Source organism: Pseudopipra pipra, chromosome W (assembly GCF_036250125.1).
Source record: "Pseudopipra pipra isolate bDixPip1 chromosome W, bDixPip1.hap1, whole genome shotgun sequence".
NCBI classification, from domain to species: domain Eukaryota; kingdom Metazoa; phylum Chordata; class Aves; order Passeriformes; family Pipridae; genus Pseudopipra; species Pseudopipra pipra.
In genome coordinates this window covers 26,458,143-26,477,364 of record NC_087580.1, presented here as the reverse complement: position 1 = coordinate 26,477,364, position 19,222 = coordinate 26,458,143, and the positions used below count along the sequence as shown (strand labels likewise).

The window sequence follows — 19,222 nt, the reverse complement described above, 5'->3', positions numbered from 1 at the left end:
CAATGGCACTGCTCATGGGATTTCTACATCAATATCTACCATTATTCTGTAATTCAAAGACTTTCAAAAGGCTTGTTCTCTGTACATTTGAGTAGAATAAAGTTCCCTGCCCTGACCTGTGTGTCCAAGATGCTTCCCTTCTCTGGAGCTGCAGTGGCAGTACCTGTGTGCAGAGCTGGAGGGAAGAGACTCCCAGCACAGCAGCACAGCCAGGAACAGGGGCACTTGCTCCTTCCACATCTGCTCTTTTCAACTCCACCCTCTCCTTCCCAGCCCTGCTGTGGGTGCAAGGCCTGATTGTTCTGGCAGCTCGGGCACAGTCCTGCTGCGTGTCCATGCTGGGATCACAGGCAGGGACAGGCCCTGGGCACTGCTGGCACAGAGCTGGGCTCCACACCAGCAGCTCCAGCAGCCAAGGGCATCTCCTGAGGGCAGGGCAGGAAGGCTTCAGGCTCTTCCTCCACAGTCACCCTCAGCAATGTGCTCCAGGAATGCCCTGGCAAAGCAAATGCCAGTGCCCAGCTGAGAGTGGGAGTGTGCAGGGTGGGGACATGCAGCAGTGTCCTGGCACAGCCAGAGCTCCTGGCACAGACGTGAGGGACTAGCAGGGGCTGGGCTGTGTCTTTGTTCCAGGGACAGCCTGGGAAGGTGCCCCAGGGCCATTGTCACAGAGCAGCCCCTGCAACCCCCATTCCCAGCCCTGGCTTCTCATCCCATCTGCAAGAGGTTGGTTGTCCCTCCATGGAGGGACATCAAGGGACCAGGTCAGAAGTCCAAGTCTGCTTTGTACTGAGGACACTTCAGCATGTCTGCTCCCTCCCTGCCCTGCTCTCTGGCCTGTCCCTTTCCCTGCCCAGCAGGAAAGCAGCCCGGCTGGGCAGCATTGCCCCTGTGCAGGCAGGAAGGGCTCTGCAGGCAGGAGCGGCTTTGCCCTCCAGCAGAGGCACTTCTGCCCTGTCCCAAAGCCCAGAGCACAGCTGGGCACTGGGATGCAGCCAGAGGCACCCACAGCTCCATGGGTCACCCTCTGAGCTGCCTGCACAGCTTCAGTGAGCACTAAACAGAGAAAGAAATGCTCTCACTCACAGGAGTCCAAGCAGGGGAGAGGGGACATGAAGAAGCCAAAGGAGATAAAGAATTTAAAGTTAAGAGCCAAATATATCCATTGATAGAAGGGACTAGGACAGTAAGATATCATCAGTGGAGTTTTCCCTAAACGGTATATGAGGCTGCTACAGCTCCACCACCCTGAGTGTCCCCTGACTGGGGACAGCACAGTCCCTGCTCCCAGCACTGTCACTGCCATTTCCTGCATCTTTGGCACATGCAGAGTGTTTCCTGCTGTTGCCCCATCCCATGACCAGCACTGGGCTGTTTGCCAGCCCTGCTCTCTGCAAGACTCATGGACTGGAAGGGTTGTCTCCAGCAGAGCTGCACCCTGGCTCGGGGCCTTTCTGGCATCTACAGTCACCATTTCCTGCTTTTCCCAGACACTTGTTGTGACCCTGATGAACTGGGTCACTTCTTCTGTGACCTTGCTCCAGGGCTGGAACTCTCCTGCAGTGTCCCCATGACACTCCTGCTCTCTGCTTTCCAGGTTTCATTTTCAGATCCAGCCTCCCCCTTCCTGTTCACAGGGACATCCTGTGAGTGCTTCAGAGCTGCCATCCTGGGGCAGCTCCTGCCCAGCGTGGGCAGACACAAGGTCTCTCCTCCTGCTCCTCTCACCTCCCCAGTGCCACTGTTTTCTGCAGCCTCCTCCTCCTTGCCCAGCACAGCCCTCCTGGCACAGTTGGACACAGCCCTTGTTCTACCCCCTCCTCAGGCACCTGCCCAACCCTCTCAGCTCCCACCTGATGGCCAGAAACCTTCAGGGCAGGGAGACACCAGGCAAAATGCTGAGCAAACCTTTCAGGGTCACAGGGGCCCTTTGGCTCCAGGAGGCCCCTCGGTGTCACCAAAAATCCTTGATTTAATGAGCTTGAACTGTGTCAAAATGGTCCCTTGGTACCACAAGGTTTCACAGTGTCCGGGTGTTCCTTTGTTTCTACGAGGTTCTGCAGTGTCCCAGGGTCCCTTTGGCTCCATAGTGCCTGGTCACAGTGGCCTCTGGATTCCATGGGATTCTTCAGTGTCACAATGGCCCTTCATCCCACAAGATTCCACAGAGTCACTGTGCTCCTTTGCATCCATAAGGCCCTGTAGTGTCACAATGGCACCTTGATTCCATGAGGTTCCAATTTGTCCATGGGTTCCTTTGGCTCCAGAGGGCCCTGTAGTGCCGAAATGACTCCTGGATTCCATGAGTTTCCACAGTGTCCTCGGGTCCATAGGGCCTTCAATGTCACAATGCTTCTTTGATTTGCAGAGTGTCCCAGGGTTCCTTCATTTCCATGAGGCCCTGCCTCATGGTCTCTTGATTCCATAAGGTTGTGCAGTGACAAAATGGAACCCCAATTCCATGAGGCTGCACAGTGTCCCGGGGTTCCTTTGGCTCCATAATGCCCTGTAGTGTTACAGTGATCCCTTGAGTCCATGTGGTGTCCTCAGTGTCACAATGACCCCTTGATTCCATGAAGTTGCACAGTGTCCCTTGGTTCAATTTTTCCACGAGTTTCCCCAGTGTCACAATAACCCCTTGATTCCATAGGATTCCCCAGTGTCCCAAAGTCCATTTGGCTCCAAAAAGGCCCTGTAGTGTTGCAGTGGCCCCTTGATTTTATGAGGTTCCACTGTGTCCCAGAGTTTCTTTGTTTCCATGAGGCTCCACAGTGACACAATGGCTCCCTGGTTCCATGAGGTTCCAAAAGGTTTCTGGATTCCTTTTGTTCCACAAGGCCCCAGATGTTAAATGGTCCCCTGATTCCACAAGATTTCACAGTGTCCCTGTGTTCCTTGGTTTCCATTAGGCCCTGCAGTGCCACAATGGCCCCTTGATTCCAGGTGGTTGCACAGTGTCATCACTGAGCCCACCCAGATGAAAGTTTGGGGGAGATTAGGAGGAACTGGGACAAAAAAGATTGGATATTTGGGGAAGGAAAGAGGGTCTTGTCCAAGAGAGAGGAAAGATTTTGATGAGGTAAAAACAGGTTCAGGGAATGCTGAGGGTGCTGAAACACTGACTGTGAAAACATTCCTGATGGACCTTTATCCTCTTTGTAACCACAAGCCCCAACACTACCCAAAATTTCTGACCCTCCCACTGAAAGGAGTCCACTGCTCTAATTCCAAGCCAGAAGAAGCCCAAACCCAGAACTCCACACTCTTATTTTTACTCCAATGCCCACCTCAATCCCAAACCTGTATTACCAGTATGAAAAGCCAAGGTTTAATCCTAACCCAGCCTAAAAATCTCTTCTCCTAATCATGAACAGACACTGCCAGCAGAACAACAAACCTCCCAAAGTTCTGCCTAAGCCCAACCCTGAGCTCTAAACCCCAAGCCCTGACCATTCAGCACACCCACAGCCCTTGGGAGCAGGGCAAGGACCTGGAGGGCCCAGAGCAGTCCCAGGGGGCTGGCAGAGGAATGGGAGGTGACCTGGATCTGCTCAGCTCTGCAGTGACCCCCAGGAGAAGGGCCTGGGCTCTGGGAGGGATGTCCTGTGGCACAGGGGCTCAGGATCCAAGTTCAGAAGGCCAAATGCACATGGCAACAGCCAGAGCTGGTGCAGAGACATCAGGGAGGGTCTAGAAATGCTGCTGGGAGGGGGTGGGAAAGCAGGAGGGGTGTGTGCAGCCTGCAAGGCCAGAGCAGCAGCAGGGCCAGGGCAGGACAGCCTGCAGGAGAGATGGCCAAGGGCTCTGGCAGGGCTGCAAGGCCCAAAGGCACCCAGGCCTTTGTCCCCTTGCCTCTGGCAGCTGCCTCTGCCACTCAGGCCACCACAAGCAACTTTCCTGGCAGGTTCTGCACTTGGTTTCTGCCTCGCCCCTCCCTCAGGAGCCTGGCAGGGGTTGCCCAGTTTTGGGCCTTGGTTGTTGCTCCCCCTCCCATCCCAGTGCCCCCCAAACAGCCCTGAGCCAGCCGGGAGGGACAGGATCTGCTGGGCCAGGGCCTGGGGCTCAGGCCTTGGCCTTTGTGCTCCACAAAACCAAGGCAGGCTTTGCTCAGCATTGCAGGGGCCTGCCCAGAGCCTTTGTCTGCCTGCACTCCTGGCCTCCAAGGAGCTGCTCCAAGGAGTCCCTGGGGAGGCTTTGGCAGTGCCTGCCCTCAGTGGGGCCCAGCAATGCTTCAAGGCACTTGGAGTTTGGCTTCTGACTTCTTCAGCAGCTGCTTCAATCTTCTCTCAGTACCTCAGGATCATGAGCTGGGCTGCAAACACACCGTGGGGCTCATTAAAATGCAGAAATCCCTCAGGATCTCTTTGTCTTCCTTTAATTGTCTTCAAGGCAATTTCAAAACAAGTCTGCAAAATTTGTACTTTTTTTTTTAAATTCAATTATGGCTATTTTTATGTTCAGACAAGAGGTGATAGAGGTGTTCTCCAAGTGATCTTGATGCTGAGTGTCTTCTCAGGAGATCCACAGTGACCCTGGATGATCAACCTTGCTCCTCACCCCCAGCCTCACCAGTTCTGACATGGCCCATCTTGGACTGACAGCTGATGCAACTCCAAACACACTTTGGGACCATTAAAACACAGGAAAACAAATTATTTCCCTTTCTTTTAATTGTCTTCAAGTCATCAAGACTTCTAGAGCTAATTGGAGTTGTTTTCTAGTTTAGCTAAGCAGGAAGATTTTAAAGTGGAAGTCACGAAAAAAATATATTTTTTAATGAAAAAGAATGATTTACACAGAGCCTTGGGCTAGGACACAAAGGATTTTGATCCAAAGACAAGGAGGCAAAAGACATTAGTAGCACTTAATCATTGACCAATTGAACAGTTTTCAAGTGATTCAATAGCATTTGCCACAATTTTAACAGTGACTGAATTATAGATTCACAACAATTATAGATTCACCCCACAGTCAATTCACACCCACATCCAGGCAGAGATGTGTGGGCCTCCCTCAGCCCCGCCGCTTGTGGGCTCCCAAGGTGACTGGCTTTAGTGATCTGCTGAATTTCCATCCTGGTGTCAGGAATGACTGGAGTTTCCAAACTATTTGGGAATTGTATCCAAACTTTTCCATTTGGGCTGTGATTCAGGCACGTAATGTTCCAAGGCTTTCATGGGATGACTGATTATCCTGTGTTCCCCAGATGTTCCACTCCGGATTGTTCCCACCTTTATCATCCAGGAGCACCTGGTCCAGTCCAGGGACACTTCACCACACCCCTGGTCCAGTCCAGGGGCTCTTCATTGCTCAGCTGGTTTGGTCAAGGATTGTCAGGAGCTCCTGAGATCATACCTATAAGAAGGATGGGCACAGACTTAGTTGTAATAAGACAAGTGATAATGGTTTTCAACTAAAAAAGAGCAGATTGGAACTAGATATAAGGAAGAAATTTTTTACACTGAAGGTGATAAAACACTGGCACAGGTTGCCCAGAGAGGTCATAGATGCCCCACCCTTGGAAACATTCAAGGTCAGGTTAGAAAGGGCTCTGAGCAACCTGATCTAGTTGAACGTGAACCTGTTCATTGTGGGGAGATTGGACTAGATGTCTTATAAAGGTTCCATCTGATTCAAACTATTTAGGATTCTATAGTTCTTTCCTACAGAGCCAAAGCTTACAAGGATCATCCAGGTTTCAGACCCAGCTGAGCATCCCCTTTGATGGCCCAGCTGGCAGCTCTGCTAAAAAGCTGCTGCAAAGAACCTCCAGACCTAAAGGAGCTTTTGTGCTGGGCTCAGCTGTGGCTCTCAGGGATGGGGGGTTGGCTTTTGGCTGCCAGGTGCCAACCAAGGCTCTCTCTCCCTCTTCCTCCTTCTCCACTCCCCTTGGTGCCTGCAGGGTTGTTTCTCCCACATTTCTCTCACTCCTCTCTGGGCTACAGCACCCTGGATTTTATCCTTTCTCCAAAGGGTGATCACAGAGTTGCCTCTGGAATTGCTTTTTGGCTCAGCTTTGGGCACTGGCTGGTCCATTTTGGAGCCACCTGAAACTGGCTCTCTCTGACACAGAGTCAACTCTTGATCTCCTCTTCCCTAAGGGAAACCTGCAGCCCCCTCCCTGCTACCAAACCTGATCCACAGGGTCATTCAAGTGCCCAGGAATACAGGAGGTCATTGATCCCATTATTCCTCAGGCTGGTTAAACCAGACTTTGTCCTCTTCCTGTCCCTGACTGCAGGTTCTTTCTGTCAGAGCAGAGCTGGGCTGGACCTCAGCCGTGCTTTGCTCCAGAGCCTGCTGGGGTGGGGGCAGATGGCAATGGAAGAGTTGGGTTGGACTGGATGATCCTTGTGGGTCCCTTCCACCTCAGCATATTCTGTCATTCTGTGTTTGTTTGGGTTTGGTTTGGTTGTGTTTGGTCTTTTTCCCTCCTTTTGATTTTCCTTTCCTCTTACCCATGAGTTTTTTCTTCATTGTCTTGGGCCTTGCTGGGCACCTGATGGCAAGACAAGTTTATCCAACTCACTCATCTTGACCACATTTTTTGTACAAGTCACCATTGACTGGACGAGGTTTCTCACAGACTCGCTGCAACTTGGCCTCATCCACAAAGGAGTGGAAAGTGCATTTAATCCCATCACCCAGAGATATAATAAAGATGTTCCATAGGAATGGTCAAGGGCTGGTCCCTGATGGATGTCACCTGGGAGTTGCTGCCAAGAGGAATTTGTGCCATGACTTTTGACCCTCATCAGTCATTCAACTTCCCACCCACCACATGTTTCACTTGTCCAGTCCAGCTGTCACCCGTCTGGCTCTAAGGAGATCACAGGAGACCATGTCAAAGGCCTTGAAACACTCTGGGCACACAACATCCTTTTCTTTTCCCTCCCACAGGGGTTCAGCCATCCCTTCCTTGTCCTTCCCATGCCTGGGAATGGCTGCAGGAGGACTTGCCCTATCCCCTTCCCTCCTGAGCCTGAGCAGTCTGGAACTCTGCCAACCCTCCTTGCTGCCCTGTTTGCAGACTGGTTCCATGTCTGCCTTTCCCAAGGCCTCAGGAAGCTCTGGGCTGGCTCTGGCCTTTCCAAGGTTTTGGGAGAGGTCTCCCAGTGACACTGCCCAACCTTCTCAATATCCCTGACACCAAAACTTTTTCTGTTATCCCACAGTTCCAGATTAGTGCTCAGGACACAACACATATTCTCATGGTTCTTCAGGAGAAAATTAGAAGGGATTTCATTAGAGAGGTCAAGGGGTGGAGCAGCCCAGTCTGGTCTGGCCCCACAGCAGTGCCCAGCCCAGGGTGCTGCAGAGCTCTGGGCACTCCCCCCACAGCCCCAGCCCCTCTGAAGGGCACAGCAGCTCCTGGGGCACAGAGAGGAGTCTCAGCATCCCCATCAGCTCAGGGGCTGGACACTCAGCATGGCAGGAGGAAATGGAGGTCATGGAAACTGCAGGAGCCCTGGTGTCACCTCCAGGAGATGCCCAGCACAGCCTGACTGTGCCCCTCAGTGCCAGCCCCTCTGCCCAGCCCAGCCCAGAGTCCTGGCCCAGGACAGAGCAGCCTGTCCCCAGGGGGGCTGCAGAAAGAGGTTTCTCTGTGTCAGGGATTCCTCTCTGCAGGCCCAGAAATACTGCCTTGCTCTTCTCCAGGGACATCCCTTTGCCCAGGTCAGTGTGTCCAGGCTGCCTTGGCCAGTTGCAGATCCCAGCCTGGGATCCCTGCAGGGCCCTGAGCTGGAGGTGCTGCTCTGCACAGGGAGGGGCTGTGGCACCCTGGGCTGACCCTGCACTAGCCATACTGGTCAGGGTGGGGAGCAGACCCAGCAGGATGGGGATCACTCCTCTCCACCTCTTCCATAGTCCTGGAAGGCTCAGTAGCCAAGAAAAAGGCTGGGCAGGGCCATGGGCTGTTTCCAATGGCACAAAGGGCAGGGCAGGGCTTCACTCCATGCAGCCTGTGGGCTGGAGAGTTCTTCAGGACACCCTCCTGGAAAGCCCACCCCTGGCTCTGGTACAGGCCTCCCTGAACTGGGGAGGCACAAGGGGAGTTCACTGTGGGTCAGACGAGTCACTGGCCAGAGTCCTTTCTCTGTTCCTGCTGCAGCCCCTGGGGTTGCAGAACTCTCCTGTACCAGTTCACAGGCAGATTTAGTACTTGATCTCTGGTGACTCCACCCTGGGCAGGATTCTGCTCCAGGGCTCCATTCCCTGCTGACTGGATGGGACAGGCTGTCCCTCCAGATCCTCTGTGCTCTCCTGCACTTCCTGAGTTCCTACAGACAAGTCCTCACCTGCCATCAGAGCCCTCACAAGCTGCAGTGCCCCAGGCAGGTGACTTGGAGATCATTTCCCACTGGCCACCAGCACAGAACATCTGAACCAGCCCTCAGGCCCTCAAGTACCCCAGTGAGTCGCTTCTCTCACTGCAGGGACTGAATGGGGAAACAAGCAAAGCAATGAGACTTTGCAGAGTCTATTCCTTGCCCTTGTTCTTTACACCAACCTTTCAAAAAGAACAAAGTCTTCAGGAACTTCCCAGAGGGATCCCCTTTCATGATGGAAATGATGTTAAGGAGCCCAGCTCTGTCCCAGCAGTGCCCAGGGTCTGTCCCTGCCCATGGTCCCAGGACTGACACACAGCAGGGACTGAGCTGCCAGAGCACTCAGGCCTTGGGCAAGGACCACAAAGGAGAGGGAGGCAGTGGAAAAAGAGCATCTCTGAAAAGGCCAAGAGCTGCTGCTCCCTGGCAGTGCTCCTGTACCAGGACTCTTTACCTCTTCTCCTCTGCACACAGGCACTGCCCTCCAGCTTCAGGGAAATTGTTGGAGGGAGAATCTGGAAAAAAGAATTCAAATCCTTTATTATACTCAGAGATTGTGATTCCTCATGTACAGAATAACAAAATCAGGATGTTTGACAAAGAAATTGCTGCAGAAACTTATTTTCTTTAAATGCACACAGAGAATGATCCCTCATTTACACAACTGTGGGTCAAAACAAAGAGTTAAAGAGTGAATTAGGTATGAGATGAAGAATAAATTTCTGTGTTAACAACATTTAAAGAGGAAAAAATGTAGGAAACGGCCCCCACCACCACTCTCAAAAGCTTTAGAAAGCAGGCTGGGCCAGTAAATGGTTACACAATGAGTGTTGCGCAGAAGAAAAGAGGCAGGTTATTGCTCTTGAAAAGCATCCAGTCATCATTTTTCTCAGGGCATCCTTGAGCTCCTGGTTCCTCAGGCTATAGATGAGGGGATTCAGTGCTGGAGGTAATACTGAATACAGAACTGACAGGGCCAGGTCCAGGGATGGGGAGGAGATAGAGGGGGGTTTCAGGTGGGCAAATGCGCCAGTGACGAGGAACAGGGAGAGCACGGCCAGGTGAGGGAGGCACGTGGAAAAGGCTTTGTGCCGTCCCTGCTGAGAGGGGATCCTCAGCACAGACCTGAAGATCTGCACATAGGAGAAAACAATGAAAATGAAACAACCAAACACTAAACAGACAGTAACCCCAATGAGCCCAATTTCCCTGAGGTAGCCTGAGTGTGAGCAGGAGAGCTTGAGGATGTGTGGGATTTCACAGAAGAACTGGCCCAGGGCATTGCCCTGGCACAGGGGCAGGGAAAATGTATTGGCTGTGTGCAGCAGAGTATGGAGAAACCCAGCAGCCCAGGCAGCTGCTGCCATGTGGGCACAAGCTCTGCTGCCCAGGAGGGTCCCGTAGTGCAGGGGTTTGCAGATGGCAACGTAGCGGTCGTAGCACATGATGGTGAGGAGGAAATACTCTTCTGAGAGGAAGAAATAAAAGAAAAAGAGCTGTGCAGCACATCCCATGTAGGAGATGGTTGTGGTGTCCCAGAGGGAATTGTGCATGGCTTTGGGGACAGTGGTGCAGATGCAGCCCATGTCTGTGAGGGAGAGGTTGAGCAGGAAGAAGCCCATGGGGGTGTGCAGGTGGTGGTCACAGGCTACGGCGCTGAGGATGAGGCCGTTGGCCAGGAGGGCAGCCAGGGAGATGGCCAGGAAGAGCCAGAAGTGCAGGAGCTGCAGCTCCCGCCTGTCTGCGAATGCCAGGAGGAGGAACTGGGCCATGGAGCTGCTGTTGGACATTTGCTGCCTCTGGGTTTTTGTTTCCAACACAGGAGAAAAAGACAGTAAGAGGCCAGTTAGCGTGGACTTATCTAAACAAAGTCAAAGCTGTATTCTACAGATACTCCCCATGTCACACACAGACAGCCTTTTGATTTCCTAGGAGATCTTCCTTCAGCTCCAGTGCTGGGTCCCTACTGAACAGCATTTTCACTGTTTTAGCAGCACTGTGTTTCTGTATAACAAGGTTTCACATAACAAGGAGATGTTTAGGGACAGGTTTCCAATCTGGAGGGAAATTCACAACTTGGAAGGAAACCTCAGGGAGACAGCCAAGTGTCCTTATGATGGCATTTGATTTAAGCAGATTCAGCTCCTTCCCCAGCACCACAGGCTGCACTAGTAGGGGTCATATTCCATTTGCAGGTGCAAAAAGGACATCTCAGACTAGTCCTGATGGGTCTAGTAGAGGTGATGCTGGTGCTGCCCACAGGCAGAGCAGTGGCTGAAAGCACATTAGGAAGCTCAGATAAACCTACTGAGCACTCACAGTTCAGATGTCTCAGGGACTTATCAAAATTAATACTTTCTTAATGATTTATTCCTCTCATTCCTCAAGAGTAGGAAACTGGAAACACAATCTCAGGAAATTTCTTTAACCTTATAAAAATCTTTGTCTTGGAAATAATTTGAGAGGGAGCTGAAGCTCTGAGCATGTCCTCCTCCTCTACACTACAGATAGTGTCAGGGTTGCACTTACAGAATCTGTAGTTGGTGGGCAGTGCCAGCTTTACCAGATGCCTCCAAAAGCTGCAGTCCCATTGCCCTGCATGACTAGACTTCCTGTGCCAAGATCTGTTAAAAATTCTCCCCCATTGAGGTCTCAGCATCATTCTACATCTGACAGTCTTTAACTTCTCTCTGTCTCACTCCCCTGCCCTTGGTGCTGCAGGCAGTGCCCTCAGCCCTGCTGGGCTGTGCAGAGGAGCTGCTCACCAGCAGAGCTGTCTCTTTGAAGCTCTTCTTGCTTGCCAGGAGCTCCCAGTGTGCCAGGAGCCCAGCCCAGCTCAGCAGCACAGCAACAGCCCCAGGCATTTCATGACCCTCAGGGGGTTTGATGTTGTTTACATGAGACTCAGTCCCTGAGAGTAAGTTCAAAGAACTTTTCAAGTCAAAATGAGATGGAAACACTGAAGTTTCCTGTAGTGCTAATGAGTCTCACTGAGGGACACAACTGAGAACGTGTCCCCAGGTTCCAGTTAGAGCAGAAAACTGCAGACTAATGAAAAGGATGGAAAAGCAAGGGAAAGGTGGCTCTGATGCTGAATAAACCTTGACTTGTTTCCTTAATCCAAAGGGCCAAGCCCTGACCCCCAGCCCCTGGGAAGGCAGATCCTGTCCCTGCCTCATTCCTCAGGGCTCTTCCTGGGGCACTGGGATGTGGGATGTGCAATGCCAAGGGCAGGACCATGGGGTGGCACCTGCCAGGCTGCTGAGCAGGGACAAGGAGGCCATGAGGCCCCAGGGCTGCAAGGGCCACTCCCCTCCTCCTGGCATCAGGGGCACAGACAGCAGCCCTGGCCAAAGGCCTGCAGAAGGTGGCTCTGTCAGGGCCTTTCAGCTTCTCCCCACCCCTGTCTCCTCTCCAGCCCAGGCTGTCCTACGGTGTCCATGCCCTGCCCCTTTCCCTGCAGGCTGTCGTCATCCCCCCGGCTGCCCCACCTGGCTGGCACCTTCCTGCACTGACATCTCTGCGTCCTCCCTGGCTCTTCCTGCACACACAAAGCCTTGGGCTCATCCAGACTCCTTCTTTGTGACATATTGCACCACAACACTGACCTCAGAGGGAAAGTTCTGACTTCTTGTCACCAATCTAGGCCACCCCAGCTGCCCTTGGCGGCACTAGTTCTTTCTTAGGCTGTTTTCTGGCAGGAAGAAAAGCTTCACCAGCTCTGACACCCCCCTTCCACACTGTCATGGTTTGAGATAGTCCCCAAATCCAATTCCCTAGTTCCATCCCCCCTCCCACATCTCAACCCAATGTGAGATGGGCTTTTCCAGACAAAACACACCAGACTCAAAGTGGGGGAAAGGGAATATATTACAATGACTGTACAAATAAATACCATATCACATTATACACACGATCACACACTATCTCTACCATGACATATAGTATTTACAATGATCAGATCTCTTCTCCCCTCCAAATAAAAGTCCAGGAGGGAAAGAAGGACAGATCCCTTCCAGTCCTTAAGCAGCAGCTCCTCTTCTGTCCTCCATGCAGCAGTAACTGGGTTGTTGTAGCTGGATCTCTGTTCAACATACACAAGGGGGTCTCCAAGCCCCTCGGCTCTCCTTCGGTCCAAGCGAAGGCCTCACCTGTGGACTGCCAGCAGGGACAAGACTCGCATCACCACAGGCATATCACGAAATGCCGGGGCATCTTCGTGAAAGTCCCTTCCTCAGGGGATTCAAATTCCCATTTGCAGAGCTCCGTGCTCTGTCTCCAGGCAGCGGGGGGGGCGAAGCCCTCCTCCACATTCCTTTGGCTGTCCTGGTCCAGCTTCAGGACGCCTCTGAGCTTCTCAGCTCCTCTCTGTAAGTGCTGTAGCACTCCAAGGCTCTTTCAAGTAAGAGTCCATCATCTTCCTCCTTCCAGGAGGTCTCAAAGGAGTTTTGGGGGGTCTGGTACACTCTTACCCCAAACTCTGTCTCTCAGCTGCTGGCTCTCTTTCTCCTCCCTTTCCAGGAGTCTTCTCTCCGGTGCTGCATGTTTCTGTTGCTTCTGCTGCTCCTTCAGTTCAGGTTCTTATCTCCTGGCTCTCTGCCACCGTTTCTCTGGTCAGCGTCGGCTGCTGCTCTGTGCCCATGGAGACAAACATCTCCCGGCATAACTACAGGCACCTAGCCCAGCTTTATGCTGTTCCAGGTCCCCGCAGCCCCCCAGCCAGGGGCTGGGAGGGGGCCAGAGGGCCCAAGGGGCACAGAGCCCCTTCCTCGTGGCTCACAACATGGCCACCACTTCTACAACCAAAAAACTACCACTCTTCTCTTCCGGTCTGGTTGTGATATGTTTACATTTCTGCAGGAGCGCCCATTGGACAGAATTTCAAAACTTCTAGGGGTTTCCACCCCTTGGGGTCTACCACTTCTCTCAGCCCTCTGGGGAAAAACAAGGTCCAAACCACGACACACACCTCTCAGGCTACTTCTCTACTGTCCTCCACTGACCCCTGAGTCCTCAGCCTCTATATATGGGTCATGTGCTTGAGGCCCCAAATTCCTTCCTGGGAGATCTCTGGGACCTCTCCAAGGTTTTGGAAGATGACAATAGAGTGCTCTTATGCCAGGAAACACAGAGGGACACTTTTTCCAAAGGTTGTCTTGGCAGAATGAGGCACAATCTCTTTAAACTTTCTGGCACAAGGGAGCTCTGAGCTCTGGGTACGGAGGGAGGTCCAAGTACCAACTACTGAAGTGGGAGCTACAAATCATCAGGGCTTGTGTTCTTTGGAGGGCCAGACATTGGTGAGAGTGGTGTGTGTGTGCACATGGAATGACTTGAAGGGCACAATGAACTGTCTCAAAACACTGTCAAAGCAGGAAAATCTCTCAGTTCAGGAAGGATATTGAGGTGCTGGAGCGGGTCCAGAGAAGAGCAACAAGGCTGGTGAAGGGACTTGAGCACAAGTCCTATGAGGAGAGGCTGAGGGAGCTGGGGTTGTTTAGTCTGGAGAAGAGAAGGCTTAGAGGCGACCTCATCACTCTCTTCAACTACCTGAAGGGAGGTTATAGCCAGGTGGGGGTTGGTCTCTTCTCCCAGGCAACCAACAATAGGACAAGGGGACATGGGCTCAAGCTCTGCCAGGGGAGGTTTAGGTTAGATGTTAGGAAGAAATTCTTTACAGAGAGGGTTATCAGGCATTGGAACGGCCTACCCAGAGAGGTGGGGGATTCACCATCCCTGGAGGTTTTTAAAAAGAGATTGGACGTGGCCCTTAGTGCCGTGATATAGTAACTGGAGTTGGATCAGGGGTTGGACTTGATGATCTTGCAGGTCTTTTCCAACCTAATCTATTCTATGATTCTTTAATGGCCTTAAATTGCATTGGGCAACTTCATATTAGATATTAAAGAAACCTTTTTCCACTGAGGGAGTGTTCAGGCATTGGAATGAGTAGCCCAGGGAGGTGGTGGAGTCTCTGGAAGTGTTCAGGTGTGTCGTGGGTTGACCTTGGCTGGACACCAGGTGCCCTCCCAGCTGCTCTATCACTCCCCTTCCCAACAGGACATGGGAGAGAGTAAGGTGGGGAAAACAAAATAGTGGGTTGGGATAAGGCAGTTTATTTAAAGCAAAAATTAATGTGAAGCTTGTGCACACAGAATCAAAAGATAGCAGGGTTTGTTCTCTGCTTCCCATGAGCAGCCATGGTCGGCCACTCCCGAGGAGCAGGGCTTGGGTCCGCGGGACGGTTCCTCAGCAGGCAGCCATCAGACAATGAATGCCCCCCTCCTGCTCCCTGCCTCAGCTTTTAGAGCTGAGCTGACCTCCCATGGGCTGCAATGTCCCTTGGGTCAGTTGGGCTCCGCTGGCCTACTTGGGTCCCCTGCCAGGCTCTTGCCCTCAGCTAAGGAAGGAATGTCCCAGTGTTGGTGCTGTGCTCAGCAGTGGCCAAAACACTGGGGTGTTCTCAACCCCCTTCCAGCTGCCAATGCCAAGCCCAGCCCTGGGAGGGCTGCTGTGGGGAACTGAACTGCAGCTCAGCCAGACCCAACCCAAATATATGGCACATATTCTATAGAATCCATCCTTAGGTGTTGTGTGATAGATCTGTAAGATATTACAAATAATAAGGAATAATAAGGCAAGTGTCCTCCTTAGGGACACCCCCCCCCAAAACTCCTGCCTGTGTTTGTTCCCTGGGGGTCTCTGCAGCAGCAAGCACAGCCCCACACTGACTGCTCTGGGCTGTGCAGGCATTTGTGGTTCTGCCTGTCTCACACACACCCCCAACCTTGGGATGGATCTGGATGTCACTGGATGTGATGTCACAGGGGAGATGTGATGTCATATGATGGATGTGACGTCATTGAGGAGCCTTGATGTCCCAACAAGGATGTGATATCACAAGAGAGATGTGATGTCATAGAGGAGGTGTGATGTCACAGGAAGGATGTGATGTCACAGGCAATCATGGGATATCACAGGGATGACATGATAGCACAGGAGAGATGTGATGTCACAACAACGATGTGATGTCACAGGGGAGCTGTGATGTCACAGGGCGGATGTGATGTCGCAGGGGAGGATGTGATGTCACATGCAATCATGGGATATCACAGGGATGACATGATAGCACAGGAGAGATGTGATGTCACAACAACGATGTGATGTCACAGGGGAGCTGTGATGTCACAGGGCGGATGTGATGTCGCAGGGGAGGACGTGACGTCACAGGGATGATATGATATCACAAGGGAGATGTGATGTCACATGATGGATGTGACGTCATAGGGGAGATGTGATATCACATGAAAGATGTGATGTCACAGTGGAGATGTGGTGTCATAGGGGAGTTGTGATGTCATAGAATATGTATGATGTCATGGGGAGCTGTGATATCACAGAAAGGATGTGATGTCACAGGGGAGCTGTGATGTCACAAGGATGATTATATGATGTCACAAGGATGATTATATGATGTCAGAGGAAGGATGTGATGGCACAGGAAGAATATGATGTCACAGAGGAGCTGTGATGTCGTAGAGAGGACGTGATGTCACATGGATGATATAATATCACAGGAGAGATGTGATGTCATATGGTGGATGTGACATCATAGGGAGATGTGATGTTGCAGGAAGGATGTGATGTCACAAGGGAGCTGTTATGTCACAGGGAGGATGTGATGTCACGGGGATGATATGATGGATGTGATGTCATAGAGGAGCCTTGATATCACAACAAGGATGTTATGTCACTGGGAGGATGTGATGCCACAGGGCAGGTGTGATGTCATAGAGGAGCTGTGATGTCACAGGGGAGGACGTGCTGTCATATGGGAGATGTGATGTCACTGGAAGGATGTGATGTCACAGGGGAGCTGTGATGTCACTGGAATGATATGATATCAGGAGAGCTGTGATGTCATATGAGGGATGTGATGCCAGCTGAGATGTCACAGGGGATGTGTGATGTCATAAAGGAGATATGATGTCACAGGAAGGATGTGGTGTCATATGATGGATGTGAGGTCATAGGAGAGATGTGATGTTACAGGAGAGCTGTGATGTCACAGGGGAGGACATGACATCTCAAGGATGATATGGTATCACAGGAAAGATGTGATGTCATATGATGGATGTGACATCATAGGGGAGGTGTGATATCATAGGGGAGGTGTGATATCACAGGAAGGATGTGATGTCACGGGGAGCATGTGATGTCATAATGTATAAAGAAACAATAAGTTGGGTGTTAGGTTGGGCTTTTTTTTGTGTTTTGTTTTTTTTTGTGGATGCTTTGTCCCCCCCTAACCCTCTAAAAGGAGCTTTCTCGAATGTACCTTCTTACAGATAATTTGAAGGATTAGTTTAGATAAGCCTCTTAGAGTAGATGCATTTCAATGAAATTGGGGCACATGTCTTTTTGGCTCTGGTGCAAGATTCAAATTAATTTTTTTCTTCCTCTTTGACTCAATTAAAAGCCATCTTAAAACGCTCCCAGGATATTGTGTGAGTGCAGGGCTTGAGGTGTGTGGGATTGAGTGGACACAGAGAAAGAACTAACATTCAGAAACATATCTGCTTTCCTGTCTCAATAAATAAACCCCACAGTTTGACACATTGACTTCAAATTCCCACAGAAAAAGTAGCAGTGTGTATTCCCTCTGACACCTTGGCCACCCTAGAGCAAATAAAGATGCTGAGGAGTAAAAAGGAGCTCCAGCAGGCTCTGGGTTTATTTGTCTTTTGGAGAAAACATGTTCCAGACTTCTCCATTATTGCTGCCCTAGTGGCATCATGCCAGATAAGAAAAAGAGTTGAATAAATAGATAATTCCTTCTTTTTAATAATGAGTCCGTAGTGGGTCAGATTTCCTCTTTTTGCAGGAACCTGCCAGCAGATGAGATCAAACTGCGTGAGGGCGATAAAGCTTTCAATTGCTGCAATGGGCAGAAGAGATAACTGCCCCCACAACTGCTTCTGTTATCAGTTTACAAATATGCCATGAGAAAACGAAGCAGCAACAGGACTGGAGAGTTCTACTGTTCTTTGCAGCGCTGGTTGTTTGCATGTGTTTGTGTTTTTATCTTAATAACTTTGTGATATGCACGTCTGTGTGTATTTTTGTCTCAGGAGTTTTCCAATATGTAAAAGTTTACCACAAACATTGTGTTTGTGTCTCCTCTACTCCCAAAATTGCTTGTATGATCAGCTTATTAATAATTGTTGACTTATTTGTGTTTTTATCATGAGCAACTCACTGGTAAGATTGTGTAAGACAAGCCATTTCATGTATTGCTAGTTTAATTTTTGCCAAGTTTATTTTGTCTTTTTATTGAAAAACAAGTTGGCTTGGGAGAAGCTTTTAGATATGTGCAATTCTGTCTTAATCAATTGAGAATCAAGAAACTCCACCAAATTTTGCCTGGGAGTTGGTACAAGAATTTATACATATTTGGAATCATACAAATATGTATTAGATACATTGACTCTCTGCCTTGGAAGGCATCAAATTTTACATTTGGCTAAATTTCTCAAAATATTAACAAATGAAACTAAATCTGGACAAAACAAAAGAAAGTGTTACCTGAAGAGAATATAAGAAAGCCTTGTACCAACTCCCACGTAACTCAATGTATTTGCAGAAGAACTGATGTGTAATTTCAGGTCCAATTTCAAGACACATTGGCCCCTGTAACAGACACATTACTATGGAATCCCTCATACCCAACACGCATTAGAGGATACCTTGATTACTCACGGGGTGGAGACAGTGGCTAATGAAAATTAGATTTGTGTCAGTATTAAATCCTGATGTTTGTAACTTTGTTAATGTTAGGAAATTTGATTGTAGCTATTGGGATCATGTTATGTCCCATATGCTTACTATTTTACTGTAAGGTTTGGTTTTTTGGGGTGAAATTGCATTGCACTGAGAAAAGATTTTTGCTCTCTCTTCCTTTTCTTTACTCTCCTTCTGTCCACTACACAAAAGGCACTGCCCACAAAGAAGATTCACAGTGAATGACCAAAAAAGAGAAATTACTGAATGCATAAATCACGGGGTGGTGTCAGAGACTGAAACAGTTCATGATTTGTGCATTCCAGGATTGCCAAGGGACTCTTGCAGGCTTCTGCAGGACTTTTGCATTAGACCTCTGATGTCCCATCAAAGCCCATCCCCCCTCTGCCAATCCTGAAAGGCAGGAAAAACCCTTTTCCCAGGCCCCTCACGGGAACTCTGCGCAGGCCCAGGAGATGTTGGGGGTTCGTGGCATGGCCCGGGACACTGTCCATGGATATAATAACTCATAACTTCTTGGAGTGTGGGGGCTTCCCTCCCCCACCCCCAACAGATCAAGGCCACCACTTCAACTGACAGACATGGAAGCTGCAACTCCCAAGTTCCATCGCTGGACCCCGTGGGCGGTGACTATAGACATCTTTCCACTCTCAGCTTTTCTTCCCTTACTCTCCCTCACCCTCATCCTGTCTTTCTTTCTCTCCCTTATGCATTTTCCCTAAAGGTTCTCTTTATGCCACATTGCTGTAGATGAGAGATAGAGATGATAACACCCAAAATGGCAACATACCTGTTTACCTTTGAAACAACATTGTTCTGAAATAAACCCTACATATATATGTTTTCAAACACCAATTATTCAGTATTGTTTCACTCTAATCCACCCCAAGGGATTTATTAATAAGAACCTGGTTACCCTTCCCTTTCTGGGGCGGGTGGTAACAGACCCCTGTTCTGCCTGGAAAAGAATCTGATGGGAAAATGCAAGCACTGCAAGCTCTCTGTGTGAGTTGCTGCTGGTGCCAAGGGGTTGGTTTACTGCTGAATTGTGCCAAACCCAACCTGGTTCCCCAGCCTTCCAACACACATGC

General features: G+C 50.4%; 1 protein-coding gene and 1 pseudogene across 1 annotated transcript; both read right to left on the bottom strand.

The window, feature by feature from the left end:
* The window catches only part of LOC135405598 (zinc finger protein 850-like), a 598,288-nt pseudogene that overhangs the window by 446,369 nt on the left and 132,697 nt on the right, over window positions 1-19,222 (bottom strand).
* LOC135405378 (olfactory receptor 14J1-like) lies at window positions 9,037-10,120 on the bottom strand. The gene has a single exon (XM_064640071.1). The coding sequence runs from the start codon at window positions 10,118-10,120 to the stop codon at window positions 9,119-9,121; it is 1,002 nt and encodes a 333-aa protein (XP_064496141.1). The 3' UTR covers window positions 9,037-9,118.